The 27,948-nt window shown below is 34.6% G+C and overlaps 2 protein-coding genes across 2 annotated transcripts; both read left to right on the top strand.

The window, feature by feature from the left end:
* Positions 1-712: 712 nt before the first annotated feature.
* Positions 713-23,459, top strand: LOC113083870 (annexin A1-like). The gene is made up of 13 exons (XM_026254716.1): positions 713-803; positions 970-1,043; positions 1,194-1,296; positions 2,451-2,545; positions 3,010-3,123; positions 3,375-3,465; positions 3,538-3,617; positions 3,715-3,771; positions 21,895-21,988; positions 22,088-22,183; positions 22,504-22,562; positions 22,706-22,828; positions 23,001-23,459. The coding sequence occupies exons 2-13, from the start codon at positions 990-992 to the stop codon at positions 23,055-23,057; spliced, it is 1,023 nt and encodes a 340-aa protein (XP_026110501.1). The 5' UTR covers positions 713-803; positions 970-989; the 3' UTR covers positions 23,058-23,459.
* A 196-nt stretch (positions 23,460-23,655) lies between these two features.
* Positions 23,656-27,670, top strand: LOC113083854 (annexin A1). The gene is made up of 13 exons (XM_026254715.1): positions 23,656-23,751; positions 23,944-24,007; positions 24,152-24,263; positions 24,607-24,701; positions 25,022-25,135; positions 25,354-25,444; positions 25,526-25,605; positions 25,711-25,767; positions 26,370-26,463; positions 26,567-26,662; positions 27,015-27,073; positions 27,242-27,364; positions 27,473-27,670. The coding sequence occupies exons 2-13, from the start codon at positions 23,963-23,965 to the stop codon at positions 27,527-27,529; spliced, it is 1,023 nt and encodes a 340-aa protein (XP_026110500.1). The 5' UTR covers positions 23,656-23,751; positions 23,944-23,962; the 3' UTR covers positions 27,530-27,670.
* Positions 27,671-27,948: the final 278 nt, after the last annotated feature.

A 27,948-nucleotide genomic window follows, 5' to 3' on the forward strand; every position in this document is an offset into this window, starting at 1 on the left:
TTATACAGCTACAGTACATTTGTTGTCTATTCTGTTTTGTGTTTTGTAATAAATCCAAAATCGAAGACATTCTTTTGTCATTTCCTTACTTTAGTGACAGTTGAGCATTCTGAAGATTGGATTGTTAAGGATCACAAAGATACATTAGTAATCACTCAACAAGTGCCCAAACAGTTTCTGAACATTTCTGCATTTAACTTTTGTGTAAAGGCATGTCCCAGTTATACAGATTTTCTTTTTCAAACCTCATGATTTAGAGTTTGTCCTGTCACCTAAAAATGACCCCAAAGCTTTGCCTTAATGTCTGTAGCAGCCGGGAGTAGAAGATTGACCATGAATGAAAAGTTCAATCACAAATTGTCATCATTTCCTCACTCTCATGTCATTCCAGTAACTTTTTTTTCATCTCTGGAAAAACTATGAATAATAAATAATGATATAATTTTCGGATTAACTAAATGTGCATGAATAATATGATTAGAGTAAAAGAATACAAAACCAAATAGAAGCAGGTGCATGATCACTAAATCTAGTGAACAATGCCATTCCATGTATATGATTTTTTGTTTAGGCTCTATATTGAATGACAGTTTATCTTACACAAACTAATAATCCTGCATTTTGAGGTGAATGCAGCAAACATATTAACAGACAGTAAAGACAGGTACAACCAGAACAACCTGGTTTTAACCCCTCCACCCAAGCCTTGTTTTTTGCACACGTGTGTAAAGAATAAAAGACATGGTTATGTTCCGGAAATTAACCATTTCAGAGCAGCTCTCACAGACTTCCCAGGAGAACAGGTGAGATATCAGAGCGAATGTGTTTTACTGTCGTCATCAGTAACATTTTACCACAGCTCTTCGCAAACATTCAACAACGACACTGAATCAGTGACTTACAAAGATATATTTCTCTGACTTTTCATAAGTGCAACCTTGCAATAATTTATTTGTTGGGTTGCTATAGCTTTTTCAAAGGTTTAAAAGATGGCGTTCTTTAAGAAGTTTCTCCAGAAAATTTGTGATGATGACAGCAGCAAGGTAAATATAGAATGAATGCGTGCCCAATGATTTATGACATATTAAAGAACACCTCAACATCAGTATTTATATTAATAATTTGTCCATGGTCTGACATTCAGTGGCTGTTATATGTCATAATATGTTATGTTGTAATATGTTTCCTCACAGGGTTCTAAAGATGGTTCTGCAAACTTTGGAACAGTCAAGGCTGATCCCAATTTTAATGCCCAAAATGATGCAGAAAAACTGAAGAAAGCCATTGAGACCAAAGGTAAATACTACAGTTTATTTTTTATTTATTTATTAAATTTTGTGCGTGTATGTGTGTGTGTGCGCTTTAGGGTTGAACCAAATTTCTGTATGGTTTTACAGATTTTTCTTACCAGTGTAGCCATCAGGATAAATGCAAAATGAATCACATAAAATGCTCTCATGATCCTGAAACCAATGTTAGAACTATTATAGGGACGCTATTTCAAATGTGTTTCAATAAAGGATGAAAAACAATGTTCATTTTCAGCTAGATATAATCATTTATGTGTTTTTTTTCAAGTGTTGTCATGTTTCTTAGTAAAGCTGTGGAGGACGCACCCCTGCAGTACTTTCCTTGAATACACTCCTAGAAATACAGTGTGTCATAGTTGAAAAGCAGAGTCACTAATGGCCAGTAACATGAAAAAAATAAATGTTTTTCAAATTACGGAATGATTTTGTCTGTCAAATTGATTAATCGCGATTAATCACATCCAAAATAAAAGTTTGTGTTTATATAATATACTGTATGTGTATTTATTAGCTATATAAATATGCACATGCATGTGTATATCTAAGAAAATGTTTTAAATATATTTATATATTATATAAATTATATGAATATAAATACATGTAAATATTTTCAAAATATATACTGTATGTGTGTATTTATATATACATAATATAGATTATAAATGTAAACACAAAATTTTATTTTGGGATGCGATGAATCATGATTTGTCGAAATGACAGCACAACTTTTCACAAAATATGCATTTCTCTAATTGTTTAATATGTTTTACTTAGTTTATCAACACAATCAGATAAAAGTGTAGTGTCAAATAAAATTTATTTATCAATGAAGAATCTAACATTCGAGTCAAATTGCACATTAGTTTTAAGAACATTCTAGTGGTCATATCTGAAAAATTTAATTGTTGCTATTTAAAAAAAAAAAAATGACAGGCAAAATGTTATGTTCCTGGAGTCATGAATCAGCAATTTATGAATTAACACACAGTTATGTTGCTATATGCGGCTTATAGTTGTACTTATTATGCACCATAAGATATGTGTACTACTGTATGCAATTGCTCATTTTATCCCACCAGAATTACTCTGTAGTTTGATCATAAAAAACTGCTCACTTTCATCTGTTTTCCTCTCATGAAGGTGTGGATGAAGCCACTATTGTGGAGGTGATAGCAAAGAGGAGCAATGCACAAAGACAACAGATCAAAGCAGCTTATCAGCAGAGTACAGGAAACGTAAGCAAATTCACATCCAGCAATGATTGTCTTTGGCCTGTTTAAATGTGTAAAGGTGGTCTGCATGTAAATGTGAGATTGGAGGGATGGAAAATGTTCAGAATTTGTCCAGAATTGTAATTGAAATACTGTATGAACTTTGACTCAGATTTCCAAAATAGTTTTAAAGATGACAAATAGCCACAAAACAGAACTGCAAGCAAAATTAGGAACTACAGTATGACTGAACTATGATTATGCCATTAGTTCCAAAGGTCATGAGCTGACGTTGCTTACATCTACAAGATTTTACCAGCAGCTGGCGCTCTTAAGTCATAAGGTCACATATTCAGTTTTATTCTAATGCATTAAAAGGGAAAATCTTAATAGCTGACAGACAGTTCAACAATTTTGTGTGAGTGTGTGAGTGTGTGGGTGTGTGTATTAGTGTATTGTATTATGTAAATAACTTTTTTATGCTTCAGCCTTTGGCAGATGCACTGAAAAAGGCTTTGAAGTCGGACTTTGAGGAAGTTGTCCTGGCCTTGCTGATGACTCCCCCTGAATATGATGCATTTGAAATGAAAAGAGCCATGAAGGTACCCTGTTTTATCTTTTTTTTTAATTTTGTACAATGCTGTTTTTTTCCCTCAGTAATTGTGTGCATCTTTAAATAAAACATTGGATGGTTGTGAAAACTGTCACTAACCATAATAACAATATATTTATACAAACACACACACACACACACACACACATTTATATATTCAAATATAAATTAGTGACAGTCTTCACAACCATACAATGTTTTATTTATAGATTTCAGTACTAAAATGTAATTGTCAAACAGGGTCTTGGGACAAAAGAGTCTGTCTTAAGTGAAATTCTAGGGACCAGGTCAAACAAGGAGATCACAGCAATGAAAAATACTTTCAAAGAAGGTAACAACACAGATTCAAATGCATGCATGTACTTCATGAATGTGTAGCTGCTAACTTCTTTTTGTTGTGAAGTCTATGGAAAAGTGCTGGAGGAACAAATTAAAGGTGAAGTTAGTGGAGATCTTGAAACTACACTGCTTGCACTTTGCAAGGTACAGAAATTACACTGTTTAACTTTAGTCTGTTTACGTTACACCATAAGAAAACGAAATCTGTTATGTGTACTGAATATGTATCTTATAACATCAGGCTACCAGGAGTGAAGACCATAAAATTGACGATGGGCTTGCAAAGAGTGATGCAAAGGTACTGTGACAGAATCATCTCCAACTCTGTAAGTAGTTATTATACTACACTACCTATCATGATGATTTATGACTTTGACCTTTGACCTTTTGACAGGTTGAACTTCCGGTAACCTTATGATGGATGGGCGGAACTTTCCGACTTCAAGGGTTAACCTATGACCTTCCCACGCATCGATCATGCGGTTTTGACAGAAAGTTTTACCCTATTGACCTAATTAGTTCTAAATCATGGTTTTGACGGCTAGTTTAAACGGAAGATGAAAGACTCCTCACGCATCGATCATGCGGTTTTGACAGAAAGTTTTACCCTATTGACCTGTTAGTTCTAAATTAAAACGGTATATGAAAGACTCCCCAATCATCGATCATGTGGTTTTGACAGAAAGTTTTACCCTATTGACCGTTAGTTTGTTTGAAGTTTATCACAGTTAGCTTGTTTGAAGTCTGTGCCAGATAACTTGTTTGAAGTTTGTGTCAGTTAGCTTGTTTGAAGTTTGTGTCAGTTAGGTTGTTTGATCTTTGTGTCAGTTAGTTTGTTTGAAGTTTATCACAGTTATACGGTTATGTGTGTGTGTGTGTGTGTGTGTGTGTGTGTGGTTATACGGCTTCTCCCCCTCCCATTACGTTTATGAGCAGTGTATAAATGGGGTCGGTGTGTTCTACATTTATATATATATATATATATAAAACATCCTATAATTTATATATATAAAACAATTAAAGATTGAAAAACATTTCAGTTATATAATTTATATAATCTAAAACACATTTTAATTATTTCACATTTATATATATATAAAACATTATATAATTTATATAATCTAAAACACATTTTAGTTATTTCGCATTTATATATAAAACATTATATAATTTATATAATCTAAAACACATTTTAATTATTTCACATTTATATATATAAAACATTATATAGTTTATATAATATACATAATCTAAAAACAATTTAACTAAGGTTGAAAAAACATTCCGTTCTTTTAAAAAAAAAAAAGGTTATAAATTAAACCGTATAAAAAAATATACTGAAACCGACTGTTTCAGATAAAACAAGATCTTTTTTTTCTTTTTCTTTTTTTAGAGAGCAGGAAAGAGATGTTTTCACACACCTTTGATCCTGACCCTCTGTGTCCCCACTGTCTGTGTTTGCACGCCACAGTGCACACTCGTCGGAATTTACTAACCAATCATAATATCTTCAAAGCCATTTTTAATTAAAACCAAACGTATCTCACGCGGGAGTACCATGTTTTTGACAGTAATCTGACGGTTCACCTATGAATTACGGCTGGTGCGCACCTAGCATCTCTTGTACCCCTTTCTCTCTCTCCCTCTCTCTCCCTCTAATGCCTGTGTACACACATTCGTCTCCAAGTCTTATTTTCTTCTTTTAATGAATATAAACACATTATACATTCACAAACAATATAAAACAAAACATTTACATTAGTTTTGTTCATCACTAAAAAATATACATTTTACCAGGATCGGGGAAAAAATATATAATTGAACAGAATGAAGAATATGGTCTATTGAGGAACCCGGACGTGTCATTGACACAATTCAGTTAAATTCATTTCACATTATTTGTTGCAAGACATTTTCTATATTATATTTAAAACCTTTTATATCCATCTTTATATCATATCTTTTTCAAAAAGCTGTTTAATTATTTATTTTAACCGTACACCTACAGTACCACCATACAATAAAATGCTGCATGCACGTACACTTTTAAGCGATCTGAATTATGACTAGCCTATAAATTTAATCATAAGCCACACGTACCTTGTTATATCACTATAATATCCACGGCGCTATACAAATTTGTATTCTGATAAACCATATAAACAATCGGACATACGCGTTGACATATCAAGTTAAAAAGAGACTTATCTCTATTTTAAACAATATTAAATTATATACGACGGCATGTTACTAAACCGGAACATACATTTTAAACAAGTATTCATCGTTTTTATAAAACACATCGCAGTAACAGACATGTTACTAAACCAAAACAAATAATTTTATCATACATTTTTTTTAATCAGGTATTCAATCAGTACTTATACAACATATTCAAACACATTTTAAACATATTTTAAACAAAAACTAATCATAAACGCAGCCTTCTCAAAATTACAGACATGTACAATCATGCTGATCACATATTATGGGATATTCAGACTTTTAGCCACTAATACGTTTTAGGATAATGAAAAACACCAACGTCTGAGGGGTGTCAAAATATCTCCAGTCCCCAAAACCCACTCAGACTCCAGGGGTTAAAGAATATGAAAATAAATAATTATATAATGACATCGGGCTACTAAAGCAATTCATTAAACAAAAAAAGGTATTCAACATTTAAGTTAATCAAACTTATAAAACACACCATACTCTTCTTTTTTTTAAAAGATAACTTATTTTAAATGTGATAGCATAGTATATATACAATAAACATTTCTGATGATACATATAAAAAATTATCCCTTACAGTTTTAGACCGGTGAGAGATGTCCAAACATGAATGAAATATCCCCAAAATAAAATAATACGACTTATAAAATAAAATAAAAATGATTAAATCATAAACAGAATCTCACAGGTCCTCGTAGTGAAATGTATGTGAGACCCGAGGGGCTGCTTCACACACACCCCGCGCAGGCGAGGGTGGAGTTCCAGACCGCATGATCTAAGTCAATGGTGTACATTATTTCAAAGCTAACATTAATGTAATGTTTTTTTTTAATAATCAGTACCCCCAGTACATCTGATGTCCGTTGATTCTTAATTCAACAAAATGATGATATATATTACATAAAATATTTTATATTTTTATATAATATTATATAATAAAAAATTATTTATATCATATTATGTCATATCATATATATTATTATATTATATTAGATGCGTCATGCATTAATCACTTTAGATTCTTTAAAGTTCTTATTTTTAGCACCATTTTCAAAGTTTTCATACCATCTCTCTCTCTCTCTCTCTCTCTCTCTCTCTCTCTCTCTCCCTCACACCCACACACACACACACACACACACTCTCCCCCCCCCCTCTCTCTCACACACACACTCTCTCTCTCTATCTCTCTCTCTCACACACACACACACACACACTCTTTCTCTCTCCCTTTCCCTCTCCCTCTCTCTCTCTCTCTCTCTCTCTCTCTCACACACACACACACACACACACACACACACAATGAAACATGAAGCCAAAGTCTTTCTGTATGTTTTTTAAAAATAAAACTTAAAATATTGATTTTGCTTTAAATCTATGCTGAGGAGCTCGTTTGTTTGTCACAGTATAGACTGTGAAGTTTAGATGAAGTTGTTTTATCTTTTAGAAGAAAGACCCTCGATCGTATTCAACCATTAAAGATGGTTCAGGAAAGACCCACGCGTCCTAGAGATGTAATTTATGTGCGTTGCTACGGTCGTAAACCTTTCACATATCCACGGTACTTTCAGACACAGAGCAGGAAAGACATTTGCAGGCCCTCTGCTTAGCCGTCCCAAAATACCTCCATTTAAAAGCAAAAATATTAAAATGACCGCCTGTACATCTAACAGGCTGTAGTTCTATTTTATATGTTTTGTATTAAAAGTACTATCCATATTATATTCCTTATTTAAAACTATATATTTAACCGACAGTATCCCCCAACGTGTGTTTTCCATCAGTTGTTTGCCCTTCAGCCTTATTACGTAGTGCTTTTCATTTAGCCTACTGTAAGATCCCTTTACAATAGTGTAATGAAAGTTAACTTTTCTTCAAGTTTATAGTTGTATTTTACTGTATCCTCATCCTTCTATCCTGTAGATTGTATGCGTACTGTAAAATAACAAATATGCATCTTGCTTAAAGTCACTAAAATAATTACACCCACAATTTGAAACGTGTTTAAACACATTGTGTGTCACTAAAGCAAGGCACACCGTCTATCGTCTTATTTTTTTAAATAACCGATGACCGGTATCGTTTCTTCATATAATTTATCCACCCGAGTGCTTTTCTCACACGAGTAGAAAACTCTTTCTCTTTGGATGTGTTTGGCTGAAACATAATTTCTACATCAGAAATTTTTTTAAATGTACGCTGAACTTTTCTCATTCGACAGAAATACTATTTTCAAATTATTTACCCGGCCTATAACACTCGGTGTAAATGTTCTTACCTAAAACAGAAAACATACGCTTTGACTGTTTTGTAGATGCCAACAGATCATGTCAAGGGTGTTTCACATCTAAGAATCACAATTCACAGTTTTGTAAATCACATTTTTCTTACACCTCGAGATTTAGCCCTATCAAGATTTCGGAGGTCCGTTCACAATTTGTTTGTCGGATCCTAGGTTTTTATGCGATCTTTGTGCGGCGTCATCGTAATAGGAATAAATGAAAATTAAGAAATTAAGTTACAGTTTTTCTCTTCGAGATATTTCTTTTAGCTCAACTTTGTGTCTGTCCAAAAGTGTGATCGCATGAAGCATCGAAGCAAAAATGAAGTCTAGCTGTTTTACACTTAAAACTATTACAACCTAAACAAATCAAACGGTACACTCGTTTAAGTTTGAGCGCGTTAAAGTTTCCACACTCTTGTGAGATACATTTTATCCATAATCTTTTGTGTATTCGAGCGACCAAACCACTAAGAAAGAGAGTATAGCAAGAAAACTAACGTTTACAATGCATTTACAATTCAGAATACAATTGTTAAAGTATTTTTTTTTTGTTAAATGTTGATTTTTAAATTATATTTTTATTACTCCGTTAGATTTAGTCATCGTGTTCGGATAGCCGATGACACAATTCACATTTTTATTTTTAAGACTCCTGTAAGTCCACGCTAACTCTCGCGTGGGAAAGAGAGCGGGGTGAGTGTATTCTATTTATTTAAGAAAAATTATTAAACATTTCCCCCGAACATTTTTTATTATTTTGACAAAACACTACACGACGACATTAAACAATGTTATCAGTTCCTACGGCCATCTTCTTCGATTCAAATAAAGCAACATCTCCGGTGTACGTGTGTATGTGCTAAACATCTTTGCTTCTCCACTTTTCCAGATTTGTTAGATGGGCTACCGTTGTAATACAAACACATTTGAGAACTACGACGTTCTCACTTTTGTAACGGTTATAGAAAAATGCCGTACACACTTTTGCATTTCATAATTCAGTGATTTTAGCTGTAATGAGCACATAAGACAAAAATTGTGATTGTGAAAAAAAATTGAGATAGTCGACCGATCTGTTGACACGTTGTTTTGCAGTTTTCCCTGACTGCGGTCAAACATACACTGCCTGTTCATAGGAATTTTACGGCATAAAAATATCTCCCCTACATCTAGAGCTCTTGTTCATATAGCCGATGACCATGTTCACACTGTTTCAACATCTCCGCTCGACATTAAAGAGTAGGCCTATGTGTACTCTCCTTCGGTCATAAGCATTATCATCTGCCGTGCGCTGAGATTTTTCTGCTTTGTCCACTTTTGACGGATTTGCTAGATGGACTATGTCGCCTTGTTGTAACGTGATTACGTTTAAGATCCATAAGATTGCACTACATTCACCTGAAAAGGTTATAGATATAGTCTTTTATACAGGAAATGTGTATCAGAATAACAATGACCTAATAGTGAAATCCACTCTTCTAAACTATTGTGAAAACTTTTAATGTTGATCCGGCCCACCAGCCGTGTATCTTTTTCATTGTTTTTTAGATAAAGACTATTCTCAGAGTTTGGTCAAACAGACAAAACGTGAACAAAATAGAGTACAAGATGATTAAATGATTGTCAAGAGAGTGTTTAAACTGAACTTGTGATGCACTTTAGAGCTTTTTTCTGGTCTACCTGTGTCACAAAGACACATAATAGCCACTACCTCGACTTTTAAAATGAGTCTTACCATCTTCTGTTATGACTGTTACACTTAATACAAACCCATCTACAACACTAAAGTTAGACATTAAAAATCATGGATGTCATGGATGTGGTATTTTCATCGTATGCATCTCTAAACAGTAATTCAATAAATAAACCGCTGTTGATAAGTCGTTCATTTAAGTGAGAGGCGGGATGATTTTGACCGTTTTAGTCATTGATCGTGCTTAAGGTCTGATCCGGAAAACGCGCTACAACTGTAACTGCGCTGTCACGTCTACATAACCCGCTCTTCTTTAAGAAAACCGCGAGGCGAGCGGTTTCTGACATCTATTAATTCACTTCATTTTTTTCACCACCGCAAATGTTTTGTTTAGCATACATGTTAGTTTTAGTCATTTACATAGGCGTCACGCATGAAGTTTATAGTTATTTTAAATAATTATGATAGAGTTACAGGTTTAGGTTAGTGGGGTGCCTGTAAGCGGTGAAAACTTCGAGCATCGGAGACGACGGTGCTACTCAAACAGCCCATATCTTTTAACAAAAACTATCGTATTCCATGTTACTAAGACAAAATCTGTAACAGCGTTCATCAATATGTCGAAATGAAAATAAACATACAAAACTTTATAATGACCGTGAGTTCAATATAGCCTAACACCGCATAGACAAATGTTTGTTCTAACGCTTTCGCCCTAAAATTGCGAGATTTCTTAACGGACGCTAGAGCGAACTGTAAACCACACACTTTCTCATCGCATTATGCTAAGAAACTGCACATGGTTAAAGCTATTACACCATAAACTGTCTAAAGTTGTTAATGTACAAGCACAGTAACTATTTCTACAAAAAAAATATCATTGCACTACTCTTTTTTTTGCATATAATACATCGTTCAACAATACTTTTGCACACTCATTCGACCGTATTTATTACCGCCGTTCTCACGTTCCTGCTGTTCATAATGTATATATAATCCTTCATTGCTCCGTTCATAATGTACATACGATCCCTACATTGCATTCATATTTATATTCTGTATATACTCTGATCGATATTGTACGTATATAGCAACTACACTGTACATCATAGCTTTACTTACTCTGCACTTTTATGTATATAAAACACTATATTCTCGCGCTTCTGGTGAGATGCTAACCGCATTTCATTAGCTCCGTACTTGTACTCTGCATAATGACAATAAAGTTGAATCTAATCTAATCTAAACAAGTACAATCTTCCAAGACTTTGCTCAGTCTTTTTGTTTTCAATTTGTTTAAACGACTTTCGCATTCTTATCTTATTTTCACCAACTAAGCGTAATTCCTAGGCCTTGCGGATTGTTTTCAAGTTTTGGCCCTCAAACTCCTTGTTCATACGCAGTGATATCTCTGTGAATCTGCTCGATTTCATAAAATATATTTTACGTCATATCATTATATTATCCTAGTTTATATCAGATACAACTTTGTTTCTTCATATTTCTCACAGGTCAAACCCTAACCAGGGCCCTTCACCCTCCTCCGCTTTTTTAGCGCAACACCCACAACCCATTTTTTGGTAGATTGTACAGAAGATCCACCGCTACTTCCTTGTGACTACGGCTAGTCTTTATCCCATGTGAGCGGCTGACCTCATAAACTCTGCAGTTATCGCAGGTTTTCTTATGATCCGCGAACAAGGGTTTTTACAGCACGGTCGACGGAGTATCTGTCAGTATCTACGTGGACGGACAGAATCGGCTCTGTATGAAACTGACGCACTCTCAAATTTTCAAATAATAAGACTTCGACGGATCTGAACCATTTGAAAAAACACTGGATCGTCGTGGATTTAAAAAAAACACTGGATCGTCGTGGATTTAAAAAAACGCTCAGTTTACGTCTTGGAACAAACTCTGAAAAGGATGTCCGCCACTACCAGCGCTGCTGCGGATGAGTGAGTGGAGTGCGGCTGTGCCGAAGGAAAGATGTGTCCTGTAAAAGCCAACATAGACTCTATGTTTAAACAATGTTACAGAGAGCAAATGATTGATCTGATGCGTAAAATCATAGACGATGCGTCTGATCCGAATCTTGATTGTACGACGGATTCCAAGCGCGTAACAAATCTCAAGAAAGAAATGGACGTTGTAAGAAGACTGAAAAATAACCCGTGGCCCGATTTGACGAGCTTGTATACGACCAGCAAGGCGCTGATTTGTGTAACGACCAGAAAAATTCTGTATGTGACGGCCGAATGTAGCGGCGAGATGTACATTAACGAGACTCTCTGTCTGTGTACGTGCATAACGGATTTGTGTGTGATGTTAGTCGCTAAACATTATGGTTTCGCCATACCTGAAATTATTGAAACCGTCGTTGATTTCATAGTAGAACAAAACTTGAGGGCCTGCCGAGATTTTCTTTTCTGGCTAGATAACTTGTGATGTCATGTCATCCCTATTGTTTGTAATAACAATTTGATCACTTTCTTCATTACTTCATTGTAAATTCAACACTGTTTTGTTGAAATAAAAGTTTGAATCCTCTCATCGGATATTCTTTCTCAGAGTTCATTTTTTGGATTTTAATGATTTAGCACATTACAATGAGTATACTGTCGCGGATACTCTAACGGGAGTAGATGTAAGAGAAATATGAAGAAACAAAGTTGTATCTGATATAAACTAGGATAATATAATGATATAACGTAAAATATATTTTATGAAATCGAGCAGATTCACAGAGATATCACTGCGTATGAACAAGGAGTTTGAGGGCCAAAACTTGAAAACAATCCGCAAGGCCTAGGAATTACGCTTAGTTGGTGAAAATAAGATAAGAATGCGAAAGTCGTTTAAACAAATTGAAAACAAAAAGACTGAGCAAAGTCTTGGAAGATTGTACTTGTTTAGATTAGATTAGATTCAACTTTATTGTCATTATGCAGAGTACAAGTACGGAGCTAATGAAATGCGGTTAGCATCTCACCAGAAGCGCGAGAATATAGTGTTTTATATACATAAAAGTGCAGAGTAAGTAAAGCTATGATGTACAGTGTAGTTGCTATATACGTACAATATCGATCAGAGTATATACAGAATATAAATATGAATGCAATGTAGGGATCGTATGTACATTATGAACGGAGCAATGAAGGATTATATATACATTATGAACAGCAGGAACGTGAGAACGGCGGTAATAAATACGGTCGAATGAGTGTGCAAAAGTATTGTTGAACGATGTATTATATGCAAAAAAAAGAGTAGTGCAATGATATTTTTTTTGTAGAAATAGTTACTGTGCTTGTACATTAACAACTTTAGACAGTTTATGGTGTAATAGCTTTAACCATGTGCAGTTTCTTAGCATAATGCGATGAGAAAGTGTGTGGTTTACAGTTCGCTCTAGCGTCCGTTAAGAAATCTCGCAATTTTAGGGCGAAAGCGTTAGAACAAACATTTGTCTATGCGGTGTTAGGCTATATTGAACTCACGGTCATTATAAAGTTTTGTATGTTTATTTTCATTTCGACATATTGATGAACGCTGTTACAGATTTTGTCTTAGTAACATGGAATACGATAGTTTTTGTTAAAAGATATGGGCTGTTTGAGTAGCACCGTCGTCTCCGATGCTCGAAGTTTTCACCGCTTACAGGCACCCCACTAACCTAAACCTGTAACTCTATCATAATTATTTAAAATAACTATAAACTTCATGCGTGACGCCTATGTAAATGACTAAAACTAACATGTATGCTAAACAAAACATTTGCGGTGGTGAAAAAAATGAAGTGAATTAATAGATGTCAGAAACCGCTCGCCTCGCGGTTTTCTTAAAGAAGAGCGGGTTATGTAGACGTGACAGCGCAGTTACAGTTGTAGCGCGTTTTCCGGATCAGACCTTAAGCACGATCAATGACTAAAACGGTCAAAATCATCCCGCCTCTCACTTAAATGAACGACTTATCAACAGCGGTTTATTTATTGAATTACTGTTTAGAGATGCATACGATGAAAATACCACATCCATGACATCCATGATTTTTAATGTCTAACTTTAGTGTTGTAGATGGGTTTGTATTAAGTGTAACAGTCATAACAGAAGATGGTAAGACTCATTTTAAAAGTCGAGGTAGTGGCTATTATGTGTCTTTGTGACACAGGTAGACCAGAAAAAAGCTCTAAAGTGCATCACAAGTTCAGTTTAAACACTCTCTTGACAATCATTTAATCATCTTGTACTCTATTTTGTTCACGTTTTGTCTGTTTGACCAAACTCTGAGAATAGTCTTTATCTAAAAAACAATGAAAAAGATACACGGCTGGTGGGCCGGATCAACATTAAAAGTTTTCACAATAGTTTAGAAGAGTGGATTTCACTATTAGGTCATTGTTATTCTGATACACATTTCCTGTATAAAAGACTATATCTATAACCTTTTCAGGTGAATGTAGTGCAATCTTATGGATCTTAAACGTAATCACGTTACAACAAGGCGACATAGTCCATCTAGCAAATCCGTCAAAAGTGGACAAAGCAGAAAAATCTCAGCGCACGGCAGATGATAATGCTTATGACCGAAGGAGAGTACACATAGGCCTACTCTTTAATGTCGAGCGGAGATGTTGAAACAGTGTGAACATGGTCATCGGCTATATGAACAAGAGCTCTAGATGTAGGGGAGATATTTTTATGCCGTAAAATTCCTATGAACAGGCAGTGTATGTTTGACCGCAGTCAGGGAAAACTGCAAAACAACGTGTCAACAGATCGGTCGACTATCTCAATTTTTTTTCACAATCACAATTTTTGTCTTATGTGCTCATTACAGCTAAAATCACTGAATTATGAAATGCAAAAGTGTGTACGGCATTTTTCTATAACCGTTACAAAAGTGAGAACGTCGTAGTTCTCAAATGTGTTTGTATTACAACGGTAGCCCATCTAACAAATCTGGAAAAGTGGAGAAGCAAAGATGTTTAGCACATACACACGTACACCGGAGATGTTGCTTTATTTGAATCGAAGAAGATGGCCGTAGGAACTGATAACATTGTTTAATGTCGTCGTGTAGTGTTTTGTCAAAATAATAAAAAATGTTCGGGGGAAATGTTTAATAATTTTTCTTAAATAAATAGAATACACTCACCCCGCTCTCTTTCCCACGCGAGAGTTAGCATGGACTTACAGGAGTCTTAAAAATAAAAATGTGAATTGTGTCATCGGCTATCCGAACACGATGACTAAATCTAACGGAGTAATAAAAATATAATTTAAAAATCAACATTTAACAAAAAAAAAATACTTTAACAATTGTATTCTGAATTGTAAATGCATTGTAAACGTTAGTTTTCTTGCTATACTCTCTTTCTTAGTGGTTTGGTCGCTCGAATACACAAAAGATTATGGATAAAATGTATCTCACAAGAGTGTGGAAACTTTAACGCGCTCAAACTTAAACGAGTGTACCGTTTGATTTGTTTAGGTTGTAATAGTTTTAAGTGTAAAACAGCTAGACTTCATTTTTGCTTCGATGCTTCATGCGATCACACTTTTGGACAGACACAAAGTTGAGCTAAAAGAAATATCTCGAAGAGAAAAACTGTAACTTAATTTCTTAATTTTCATTTATTCCTATTACGATGACGCCGCACAAAGATCGCATAAAAACCTAGGATCCGACAAACAAATTGTGAACGGACCTCCGAAATCTTGATAGGGCTAAATCTCGAGGTGTAAGAAAAATGTGATTTACAAAACTGTGAATTGTGATTCTTAGATGTGAAACACCCTTGACATGATCTGTTGGCATCTACAAAACAGTCAAAGCGTATGTTTTCTGTTTTAGGTAAGAACATTTACACCGAGTGTTATAGGCCGGGTAAATAATTTGAAAATAGTATTTCTGTCGAATGAGAAAAGTTCAGCGTACATTTAAAAAAATTTCTGATGTAGAAATTATGTTTCAGCCAAACACATCCAAAGAGAAAGAGTTTTCTACTCGTGTGAGAAAAGCACTCGGGTGGATAAATTATATGAAGAAACGATACCGGTCATCGGTTATTTAAAAAAATAAGACGATAGACGGTGTGCCTTGCTTTAGTGACACACAATGTGTTTAAACACGTTTCAAATTGTGGGTGTAATTATTTTAGTGACTTTAAGCAAGATGCATATTTGTTATTTTACAGTACGCATACAATCTACAGGATAGAAGGATGAGGATACAGTAAAATACAACTATAAACTTGAAGAAAAGTTAACTTTCATTACACTATTGTAAAGGGATCTTACAGTAGGCTAAATGAAAAGCACTACGTAATAAGGCTGAAGGGCAAACAACTGATGGAAAACACACGTTGGGGGATACTGTCGGTTAAATATATAGTTTTAAATAAGGAATATAATATGGATAGTACTTTTAATACAAAACATATAAAATAGAACTACAGCCTGTTAGATGTACAGGCGGTCATTTTAATATTTTTGCTTTTAAATGGAGGTATTTTGGGACGGCTAAGCAGAGGGCCTGCAAATGTCTTTCCTGCTCTGTGTCTGAAAGTACCGTGGATATGTGAAAGGTTTACGACCGTAGCAACGCACATAAATTACATCTCTAGGACGCGTGGGTCTTTCCTGAACCATCTTTAATGGTTGAATACGATCGAGGGTCTTTCTTCTAAAAGATAAAACAACTTCATCTAAACTTCACAGTCTATACTGTGACAAACAAACGAGCTCCTCAGCATAGATTTAAAGCAAAATCAATATTTTAAGTTTTATTTTTAAAAAACATACAGAAAGACTTTGGCTTCATGTTTCATTGTGTGTGTGTGTGTGTGTGTGTGTGTGTGTGTGAGAGAGAGAGAGAGAGAGAGAGAGAGAGGGAGAGGGAAAGGGAGAGAGAAAGAGTGTGTGTGTGTGTGTGTGTGAGAGAGAGAGATAGAGAGAGAGAGTGTGTGTGTGAGAGAGAGGGGGGGGGAGAGTGTGTGTGTGTGTGTGTGTGTGTGGGTGTGAGGGAGAGAGAGAGAGAGAGAGAGAGAGAGAGAGAGAGAGATGGTATGAAAACTTTGAAAATGGTGCTAAAAATAAGAACTTTAAAGAATCTAAAGTGATTAATGCATGACGCATCTAATATAATATAATAATATATATGATATGACATAATATGATATAAATAATTTTTATTATATAATATTATATAAAAATATAAAATATTTTATGTAATATATATCATCATTTTGTTGAATTAAGAATCAACGGACATCAGATGTACTGGGGGTACTGATTATTAAAAAAAAACATTACATTAATGTTAGCTTTGAAATAATGTACACCATTGACTTAGATCATGCGGTCTGGAACTCCACCCTCGCCTGCGCGGGGTGTGTGTGAAGCAGCCCCTCGGGTCTCACATACATTTCACTACGAGGACCTGTGAGATTCTGTTTATGATTTAATCATTTTTATTTTATTTTATAAGTCGTATTATTTTATTTTGGGGATATTTCATTCATGTTTGGACATCTCTCACCGGTCTAAAACTGTAAGGGATAATTTTTTATATGTATCATCAGAAATGTTTATTGTATATATACTATGCTATCACATTTAAAATAAGTTATCTTTTAAAAAAAAGAAGAGTATGGTGTGTTTTATAAGTTTGATTAACTTAAATGTTGAATACCTTTTTTTGTTTAATGAATTGCTTTAGTAGCCCGATGTCATTATATAATTATTTATTTTCATATTCTTTAACCCCTGGAGTCTGAGTGGGTTTTGGGGACTGGAGATATTTTGACACCCCTCAGACGTTGGTGTTTTTCATTATCCTAAAACGTATTAGTGGCTAAAAGTCTGAATATCCCATAATATGTGATCAGCATGATTGTACATGTCTGTAATTTTGAGAAGGCTGCGTTTATGATTAGTTTTTGTTTAAAATATGTTTAAAATGTGTTTGAATATGTTGTATAAGTACTGATTGAATACCTGATTAAAAAAAATGTATGATAAAATTATTTGTTTTGGTTTAGTAACATGTCTGTTACTGCGATGTGTTTTATAAAAACGATGAATACTTGTTTAAAATGTATGTTCCGGTTTAGTAACATGCCGTCGTATATAATTTAATATTGTTTAAAATAGAGATAAGTCTCTTTTTAACTTGATATGTCCACGCGTATGTCCGATTGTTTATATGGTTTATCAGAATACAAATTTGTATAGCGCCGTGGATATTATAGTGATATAACAAGGTACGTGTGGCTTATGATTAAATTTATAGGCTAGTCATAATTCAGATCGCTTAAAAGTGTACGTGCATGCAGCATTTTATTGTATGGTGGTACTGTAGGTGTACGGTTAAAATAAATAATTAAACAGCTTTTTGAAAAAGATATGATATAAAGATGGATATAAAAGGTTTTAAATATAATATAGAAAATGTCTTGCAACAAATAATGTGAAATGAATTTAACTGAATTGTGTCAATGACACGTCCGGGTTCCTCAATAGACCATATTCTTCATTCTGTTCAATTATATATTTTTTCCCCGATCCTGGTAAAATGTATATTTTTTAGTGATGAACAAAACTAATGTAAATGTTTTGTTTTATATTGTTTGTGAATGTATAATGTGTTTATATTCATTAAAAGAAGAAAATAAGACTTGGAGACGAATGTGTGTACACAGGCATTAGAGGGAGAGAGAGGGAGAGAGAGAAAGGGGTACAAGAGATGCTAGGTGCGCACCAGCCGTAATTCATAGGTGAACCGTCAGATTACTGTCAAAAACATGGTACTCCCGCGTGAGATACGTTTGGTTTTAATTAAAAATGGCTTTGAAGATATTATGATTGGTTAGTAAATTCCGACGAGTGTGCACTGTGGCGTGCAAACACAGACAGTGGGGACACAGAGGGTCAGGATCAAAGGTGTGTGAAAACATCTCTTTCCTGCTCTCTAAAAAAAAGAAAAAGAAAAAAAAGATCTTGTTTTATCTGAAACAGTCGGTTTCAGTATATTTTTTTATAACGGTTTCATTTATAACCTTTTTTAAAAGAACAGAATGTTTTTCAACCTTAGAATATGTATATTATATAAAGAACTACGTGTTTTGAAAGTCTGTTGTACTGTTGTACTACAAAGTCTCTGTCTCACTCCCTGGGGCACGAGCGCGCGCCTGCAGGCGCGCTATCTCTCCGTATCTCTCCTGAGGCACGAGCGCGGATCAACCGTGTGCTATCATTCAGAGAGAGTCCGACAGATGGAGCTGGAGTCCCGTTTCTCACAAAGCTGAAGCTTCTGTCTAAATAAGGTAGGTGGATTGTTTTAGTAAGCTTTTCAACCTTAGTTCAATTGTTTTTTAGATTATGTATATTATATAAATTATATAATGTTTTATATATATATATATATATATATATATATATATATATATATATATATAAATGTGAAATAACTAAAATGTGTTTTATATTATATAAATTATATAATGTTTTATATATATATATAAATGTGAAATAATTAAAATGTGTTTTCAATCTTTAATTGTTTGAGATTATATAAATTATATAATGTTTTATATATATATAAAATGTAGAACACACCGACCCCATTTATACACCGCTCATAAATGTAATGGGAGGGGGAGAAGCCTTATAACCACACACACACACACACATAACCTTATAACTGTGATAAACTTCAAACAAGCTAACTGACACAGAGTTCAAACAACTGGCACACACTTCAAACAAACTAACGGTCAATAGGGTAAAACTTTCTGTCAAAACCGCATGATCGATGATTGGGGAGTCTTTCATATACCGTTTTAATTTAAAACTAACAGGTCAATAGGGTAAAACTTTCTGTCAAAAGCGCATGATCGATGTGTGGGGAGTCTTTCATCTTCCGTTTAAACTAGCCGTCAAAACCATGATTTAGAACTAACAGGTCAATAGGGTAAAACTTTCTGTCAAAACCGCATGATCGATGCTTGGAAAGGTCATAGGTTAACCCTTGAAGTCGGAAAGTTCCGCCCATCCATCATAAGGTTACCGGAAGTTCAACCTGTCAAAAGGTCAAAGGTCAAAGTCATAAATCATCATGACAGAAGCTGTATTATAAGAACTACTTCTGTAACAGCAATAACTACTGTCATTAAATGAGCTGATTCGTCTGGGTATGATTTAGACCCAAATGAATCAGCTCATTTAATGACATAAGTGACGATTATTTCAGGTAAACTGTTATGAATTTGGATTGGCATCTGGAATATGTCATTCATTTTCTCCATGGATTATAGTGTATGTTTCTGTAGAAGATTTAAGTCAGATCTATTTGAATTAAACAACATCAAACAGTAGGCTACAATGGTATAGTTATGAGTGTGATATTGCTTTCTTACAACATTTATACATGAAAGTTAATACTAAATAACTAACATTTAGACAAAATATGGCCAGTTATTTTGTTTGAAAGTGCACTACTGCCATCTGTGATTGAAACATAAAATTGCAAGTTATTGGTACTTGCATTTCTTGTTTTATGTTGTATGAATGTGTACAAAGTTTTTGTACCCTTGTCTTTTTTTCTGTTATGTTTTGCTTCTAATCAAATGTTTTGTTGCCATTCATTTTGGAACTGGTTGGTTTAGGGCTTTGGACTCTTTTTTTTTTGTGCCTATTGAGTAAAGGAATGTATAAATTGTAATATTTGTAGAACCACTTTAAAAAGGGTGATTACTGGTGTATTTAAAATTTACATCAACAGACACCTGAAGCATTTTTGGATAAAACATAGAGACAACAGTTTTAGTAGTGCTTGCAATTCTGAATTGCTATAGTAAACTAAAATACATTTTATTGTCATTGAAGGTAGTTTAACCTTTATTAAGCAATGCAAGTTCATGGAAGTGAAGTGAAATGAAGTGAAGTGAAGTGGAGTGAATGGGTGGTGGTTGAGATGTGGATGTGATGTGGATAGTGAGGATTATCTGGTTTAACAAGTGCTCAATTCATAGATCTTAGCTAACTTAACTGGCGTTCCCATTGTTGAATCTGGCAGTACATTGATGTTGTGTTTAACTGATAGACTTGTTAAGATGATAAAGAGTTCTCTCTTTAAAAGGTTAAGCTGATGTCTGAGTGGAAAGTTAGATAGCTTTCCTGGTCTTCAGACTGGGACTGTATGTAGCATTGATAGGGGAAGCTTGTGTGGCTTTATATTTGGCCCAGTGAGGTTTTGCATATTGAGAAGAAGAGGGGGCCAAGCACTTAACCCTGAGGTACCCCAGTGTTTAGCTAATTAAAATCTTGATGGATTTGCCTTTTGTTATTGTAATGTCCTGTTCAGAGAAGATGGACAGGAGTATCTGGGACCGGCTGTGCCAATTTGATGTAAAACAAAGTTGAATGTAAGCCCTATGCTTGGCTTAGCTACATCCAGCTTAGCTACGTCAAGATTTCTGATAAGTACCTGTTGCACTGTTGAGTAATTACACCCAGCATAGGCATAGGAGATGCTAGTCATGCTGCTGAGATGCTATTCAATGGATTCAATTACTAATAAAAATGAACTGAATTGCTCAAGACATTGTAACAAGTGAAGCTATTGCATAAACATTTCCTAAGACTGTGTTTTTATATCAAGTTTCAAAAATTGTGAAATTATTTCCAAGCATTCCTACTGTCAGTCCAAGCAAGGGAACGCATGGTACGGTTTCTTCTAATAATCCCAAATCACCTGTAATATTTTACTACATAATTACATACAGAAATATAGTTTAGGTAGGTCATTTAGCACTGTCGGCGGTGTGGTAGCCCACACGAATCTTGATGAATGCTACAGTTGGCTGCATCTGCATTAATAATCCTAAAAACGAATCATATCCAAACAAATCATGACTTTACACTTTACACCTACCTTTTACTATAGGTGTAAGATTTAGTCTCAAACATAGCATAAGGGCCTAGATGATGCAAAATGTTAAAAGTGTATTTTGCGTCCAGCCAAGTCTTACAAACGGGTGTTTGTCCAGCTGGTGCCTTATCATGCCTTTCTTTGTGAGAGGAGGACAACAACAAGTGTCACTCTTTGGTGAAATTGCTCAGTTTAAGTAAAGTATGTTGTGTGTGGTGCCTTGTCAGTCTTTTCACCAATGTTCGGTGGACTCACCCACTGTCTCTGCTTTGTTCAGGCTCTTTTTGAGGCAGGAGAGAATCAGATCGGGACCGTTTGCTCTGTCATAATAAATGTCCTCACATCCAGGAGTGAAGCTCAGTTGTGTAAAAGTAAGTGGAATATTTATGTCAGAATACAAATGTTACATATATGATAATTTTTCAGAGAGAGTTGACTTTACGTTTTTAGGCTTTAAAATGTTTTTGCAGTTTTCCAGTATTATGGCAAATACAGCAAGGAGGGTTTGGCCAAAGCATTGGAGAGTGAGCTTCATGGAAACCTTGAAGACTGTCTGATGACCCTGGGTAAGGAAACAAGCCTTCATTTTAGTCTGTGTGTATGTAGCCTATGTGGGTGTGTGTGAGAGATTCTTGACAAGTCAAAATCCTTTAGCAATCAAAAGACTATTCAAAACGAAGCTTTTAGGAAGCTTGTTTTTCCAGCTCTGCATGTCTAGAGTGGGTCCAGTCAGCATTGTCACACAAACCTTTATCACACAAAGATAGGTACAAAGATACTATAGTAACTAAATCAAGCAGTATGAAGTGACACCTTCCGTTTGTGTGCACACAACGGATTTTCACCAACATACAAACCTCAAAACACTCTTGTTTTTCATGTTTAGTGAAGGCTGCTTGGAACAAACCTGCCTTCTTTGCAGAAAAACTCCACCTGGCCATGAAGGTAAAGTTGCAAAGGAATTAATGGAATGTATTTCAGTATGCCCGTATAGTTGTGCACAGTGAGTGCTGCATATGTTTTTGATATTTTCAGCCTTTTTTTTTACATGAATTTTACATGAATTTAACTGTAATGTGGACTTCTAGGGCTTAGGAACCAACACTGACACACTGACTAGAATCATTGTGAGTCGTTCAGAAATTGACCTGCTGAAAATCATTCAAGAATATAAGAGGATGTATGGCAAAACCCTTCAGGAGGCTATTATGGTGAGTTTTCAGAATTTGAAAAGTTCTATCTAACTAGCTTGAATCTAACATGAAATAAAACAAAGAGACCATTTATAGTACTTCACATCCATTATGGAATGAAATTGTCACTAGTCACTTTCCAATGAATTAATTAAGTCTTGCCCCTACATAAATCCTTTTGGTTTTACAGAAGGAAACAAATGGAGAATATGAGAAGATTCTGCTGGCTCTCTGTGGAACTCAATAATCGTCTCTTACATGTCCATGAAAAACATCTGCAAATTCATCACATGGTTACATTACCAACCCATGTCAGCACAACTTAATCCCACATAGTTAATTTAAGAAAACAGTTTCATTTAAATATGAAAAAATGTCAGTTATTGTGCACACTTTTAAGTGTTATTGTCATTATAATATTCCTAGCTACAACTTCAACTACTATTTTCATAGTAGAAATTCAAGTATTTATTACAGTTATTACAACTGTATCTTATTATTATTATTGTAACAAATCACTATGTAATCCTGCCAATATTTTACATTGTGATGAGCATATCAATTAGCATGTGATACAGTATGTAAGAACTGTGACCTTATCTGTCTACCTTAGATAAATTCCACAACCAATAAACTTCAGTTTAAAGCATCTGCATCGTCTGCATTATCTATTGAACAATTTCATTTCATATGAAAGTTTCAATTGAAGTTTTATTTTGTGTTAGATTTAGACTACAACTTGGGGTGAGTACGGCAAACACATTAAATGCAAGATTATCACAAACTTTACAGACAGGTACAACCAGAATAACCCGGTCTAACATCTTCCCCCAGCCCATTTTTTTTTTTTTTTGTGGGTGTGTATAAGGAATAAAAAGACAGGTTCTGTTCCTGAAATTACTCACTACAGATCTGCTCTTACGAACTTTACAGAGGAACAGGTGAGTTGTGTTTGTAAATTCATTTAACTGCAAGTCTGTAGCTTACCCTAATTAATAAAGCCAACAAGTATTCATGATGCTATATTCATAATGAAGTAATTGATGATGTTAATGGAATTAATATGTCAATCTCCAGTAGATTAATCCCGACAATGTTTGCAATGACTTCTTCATTTGCTTAATTCTTTATAGTGTCTTCAAAGCTCGCAAGATGGCTTTTTTCAAGAAATTCTTAGAGCAACAAAATGACGACAAGGTAAGTAAATACGTTAACTTGTGGTTGTTCAAAAAGATGAACATTAGGTGGGTCTCCTGTATGCAATGACTAACACAAGCACACCTCAGAAAAAAACTACCATTACTGATATGTACTTATATGTTGCTATATATTTCATTTCAGGGTTTTAAACCTGCTCCTTTTGAGACGGGATATTTTGGAACAGTCAAGGCTGCTACTAATTTTAATGCCCAGAATGATGCTGAAAAATTAAAGAAAGCCATTGAGACCAAAGGTAAAATGCAAAGTTAAACATGTTTAATATCCTCTGTTGAAACGCAAGTAGAAGTTTTGCAAATACTGTACATTTTTTTGTGTTGTTGCATGTTTGGAAGACTCACCTCACCTATTATGTCATAGCAGGAAGACTGCTTTTATACTTTTACCTATTATATAGCTCTGTTGGGACTTGTATTATAATGCTTCTGTACTGACATAATTTACCAGTGATTCATTACAAGGAATCAAGTGCACTCATGTACAATTACCCATTAATACCAAGATCCAGCAGTATTTATCTGTAAATAGCTGCTCATGTGAAAACAGCTGCTAAGATGCCCTGTTTTTTTCTCATGAAGGTGTGGATGAAGCCACTATTGTGGAGGTGATAGCAAAGAGGAGCAATGCACAAAGACAACAGATCAAAGCAGCCTATCAGCAGAGTACAGGAAAAGTAAGCATATTCACATCCTTTAACATATTTTTAAGTATTCAGTGTTTGTTTGAATTCTGTTACTTATTCGTCTGTTACTTATTGAAACTTTCCATTCCACCTTAAATAACAATCAACAATCGTTAAATACTCTATGAGACCTAGGCTTCATATGTAGTCTGTTTTGATTTTAGATGCTTTATAAATAATGGAATATCAGCAATTGAACATTTTACACTTTTTCAATACTTTTGTTAATCATAGGCTGTTTATTACATTGTTTAGTTTTATCTTGTTCTAATAGCTTTTTATTAATTTAATATGAATGTATTAATCCTCAGGCTCTGGCAGCTGACTTGAAAAAAGCTCTGAAGTCAGATTTTGAGGAAGTTGTCCTGGCCTTGTTGATGACTCCTCCCGAGTATGATGCTTTTGAAATGAAAGGAGCCATGAAGGTACAACTTGTAACTGTACTTATTGTAATATATATATAAGTGTTTGTTTGTGTGTGTGTGTGTGTGTGTGTGTGTGTGTGCGTGCGTGCGTGCGTGCGTGTGTGCGTGTGCGTGTGCGTGTGTGTGTGTGTGTATATGTGTGTGTGTATGTGTGTGTGCTTCCTAAATACTAAATACTTAAATCTACTTACTAATACTATAATGTCAATGATAATCAGGGTCTTGGGACAACTGAAGCCGTCCTAAATGAAATTCTGGGGACCAGGTCAAACAAGGAGATTACAGCACTGAAGACTTCTTATAAAGAAGGTAACAAGAAAGATTTAAAAGCATACTGTTCAAGTTCTTCCTAAAAGCAGAGGTAGCTGCTAACCTCTTTTTGTTGAACAGTCTACGGAGAGCTGCTGGAGGAAAATATTAAAAGTGAAGTTAAAGGAGATCTCGAGACAACCTTGCTTGCTCTTTGCAAGGTACAACAATAACAGTTCAGTGGCAGTTTTGTTAGAGAACAAGAAAATAATCTTGTTTATTGCATAGATGATGACATATTACTAATCAATATATAATAACTTCAGGCAACCAGGAGTGAAGACAGCAACATTGACGAAGGATTGGCTAAGAGTGAAGCAAAGGTAAAAACTGAATGAAATGACAACAAATGATGGATAACACTTTAGAATAATGATCTCTAGTTAACAAGTATCCATGCAGAAACTAATAGGTAGTACTACTGTATGTTAAAGGGATAGTTCACCCAAAAATTTAAATTACCCCATAATTTACTCACCCTCATAGTTTTTAATATTCATCATTTTGTTTCCACGAAGAACCCCTTTGAGATGAACGATTATGAAAAATACATTTTATGGCCATGTTACGAATTTTTAAATTAGTTTTTTAGACATGTTACTGCAATTAGTTACATTAGTTAAATCACTGTGATTTGTAATAAATTGGTTATTCTTTATTAATTGGTCACAGTCTACAAGAAGTTCTCAATGAGGATATTTTATTTAGTAATTATCAAATACCTAATAAGGACAAATGTTCCTTATTTGTTATTACTTACTAGTTAGTTAATCTTGCTTCCATATTAGTTAATGGTATATGATTCTCTGTTCATGTTGCACTACCTATTACTTCCTGCACACTTGTTAACAATGGACCATTATTCTAAAGTGTTATCCAAATGTAGACATTGACTGTCTCTGACTTTACTATGTTGTTGTTTCAGGCTCTTTTTGAAGCAGGAGAGAATCGGATCGGCACTGTTTGCTCTGTTCTGATCGACATCCTCACAAACAGGAGTGAAGCTCAGTTGTGCAAAAGTAAGTGGACAACTCTGATTCCTCTTCGGAGATAGTCTCTTTTTATGTTATGCCATTTTGGTGTAGTTCAGCTTGTTTTTATTTTATTTTATTTTCCCTACAGTTTTACAATTTTATGCCCAACTGAGCAAAGACGGTTTGGCTAAAGATCTTGAGGGTGAGCTGCATGGAAGCTTTGAAGACTGCCTGATGACCCTGGGTAATTAAATAAGACTTCACTTTAGTCCATTGTGTTTCTGTGTGGGTGTGTGAAAGAGAAATAGTCGTTTTAAAACTCGTTGAAAAAGACTGGCCTGTTTTTCCAGCTGTGCATGTTGAGAATGGTTTCGTTGAGGGTGGTTTCATTCTCACACATGAAAACTTTAGGTTGGGTACATATGTCCAAGATTGACAAAATGTATGTAAAAAAATATTGAACATTGTTCAAATTCATTTATAATTATAATTAATGCCAATAAGAAGAAGAAGAATTTTTAGAATGAAAGGTTTGTATTAATTAGTTTGTTTGTTTGTGTCTGAATTAACAATTTTCTGTCTTTTTCATGTTTTAGTGAAGAGTGCTTGGAACAAACCTGCCTACTTTGCAGAAAGGCTTCACCTGGCAATGAAGGTAAAGTGACAGAGAACATCATGAAATGTATTCCATTTGATCAATTTTTTCAGAATTTTTTTTTTTTTTTTTGGGCCAATGATCAAAAAGGATAAAAAAATATAGCTGCCACCAGAATTCAATCACACTATCAAATCAATTTAACTCTAATATGGTCTTGCTTTATAGGGGTTAGGAACCAACACTGACACACTGACTAGAATCATTGTGAGTCGTTCAGAAATTGACCTGCTGAAAATCATGCAAGAGTACAAGAGGATGTATGGCAAAACCCTTCAGGAAGACATTCTGGTGAGTATGCGTAACTTATAATGGGTGATCTGAGAAGACTTTGTATTTAATTTCTTAGATCCCTTGCATTTGAAACCTCAATGAAAAGTGGTTTCTTTATTTTTACAGAAAGAAACAAAGGGGGATTATGAAAAGATCTTGCTGACCATCTGTGGAGCTCCATAGATAACAATCAATATCTTCATTCAACTGGATCATGCTAAACACATTTGTTCATTAAATGGGTGTATTCATGACCAGTGTAAAGCCTAATCTCCTCAGGGTGTGGCTTTTCTGTAGTGTTTTAATAAAACTCTTTGTGCAACTCATTGTGTAATGTATTTTTCTTTGACCAGTGCACTCAGGATACCTTAAAGTAACATAATTAATTATTTGAGAAAAAAACTTCTACATCTACTGTACACATCTATATTTGTGCAAACAAGATTTATGATATACTGTCACTAAAAACATACAGTTGTTGTCATAAGGAGGTATTTTTTTCTGATCTGACCACAAATTTTGGTGTAACCCAGTGCATTGAGGTTCATTCTTGATATTGATTAATTTCTTGAGTTAATTTGAATAAAACAAATTAATTCAGA

The sequence above is a fragment of the Carassius auratus genome, chromosome 5 (genome assembly GCF_003368295.1).
Source record: "Carassius auratus strain Wakin chromosome 5, ASM336829v1, whole genome shotgun sequence".
Lineage (NCBI taxonomy): Eukaryota > Metazoa > Chordata > Actinopteri > Cypriniformes > Cyprinidae > Carassius > Carassius auratus.

Excerpts from the sequence above, each read along its gene's own strand:
- LOC113083870 (XM_026254716.1), top strand. The coding sequence starts at position 990 with ATGGCGTTCTTTAAGAAGTTTCTCCAGAAAATTTGTGATGATGACAGC. Across the intron at positions 1,044-1,193 it reads GTGATGATGACAGCAGCAAG|GGTTCTAAAGATGGTTCTGC; the intron begins GTAAATATAGAA and ends GTTTCCTCACAG. Across the intron at positions 3,772-21,894 it reads TTGCAAAGAGTGATGCAAAG|GCTCTTTTTGAGGCAGGAGA; the intron begins GTACTGTGACAG and ends TGCTTTGTTCAG.
- LOC113083854 (XM_026254715.1), top strand. The coding sequence starts at position 23,963 with ATGGCTTTTTTCAAGAAATTCTTAGAGCAACAAAATGACGACAAG. Across the intron at positions 24,264-24,606 it reads GAAAGCCATTGAGACCAAAG|GTGTGGATGAAGCCACTATT; the intron begins GTAAAATGCAAA and ends TTTCTCATGAAG. Across the intron at positions 25,606-25,710 it reads CCTTGCTTGCTCTTTGCAAG|GCAACCAGGAGTGAAGACAG; the intron begins GTACAACAATAA and ends TAATAACTTCAG.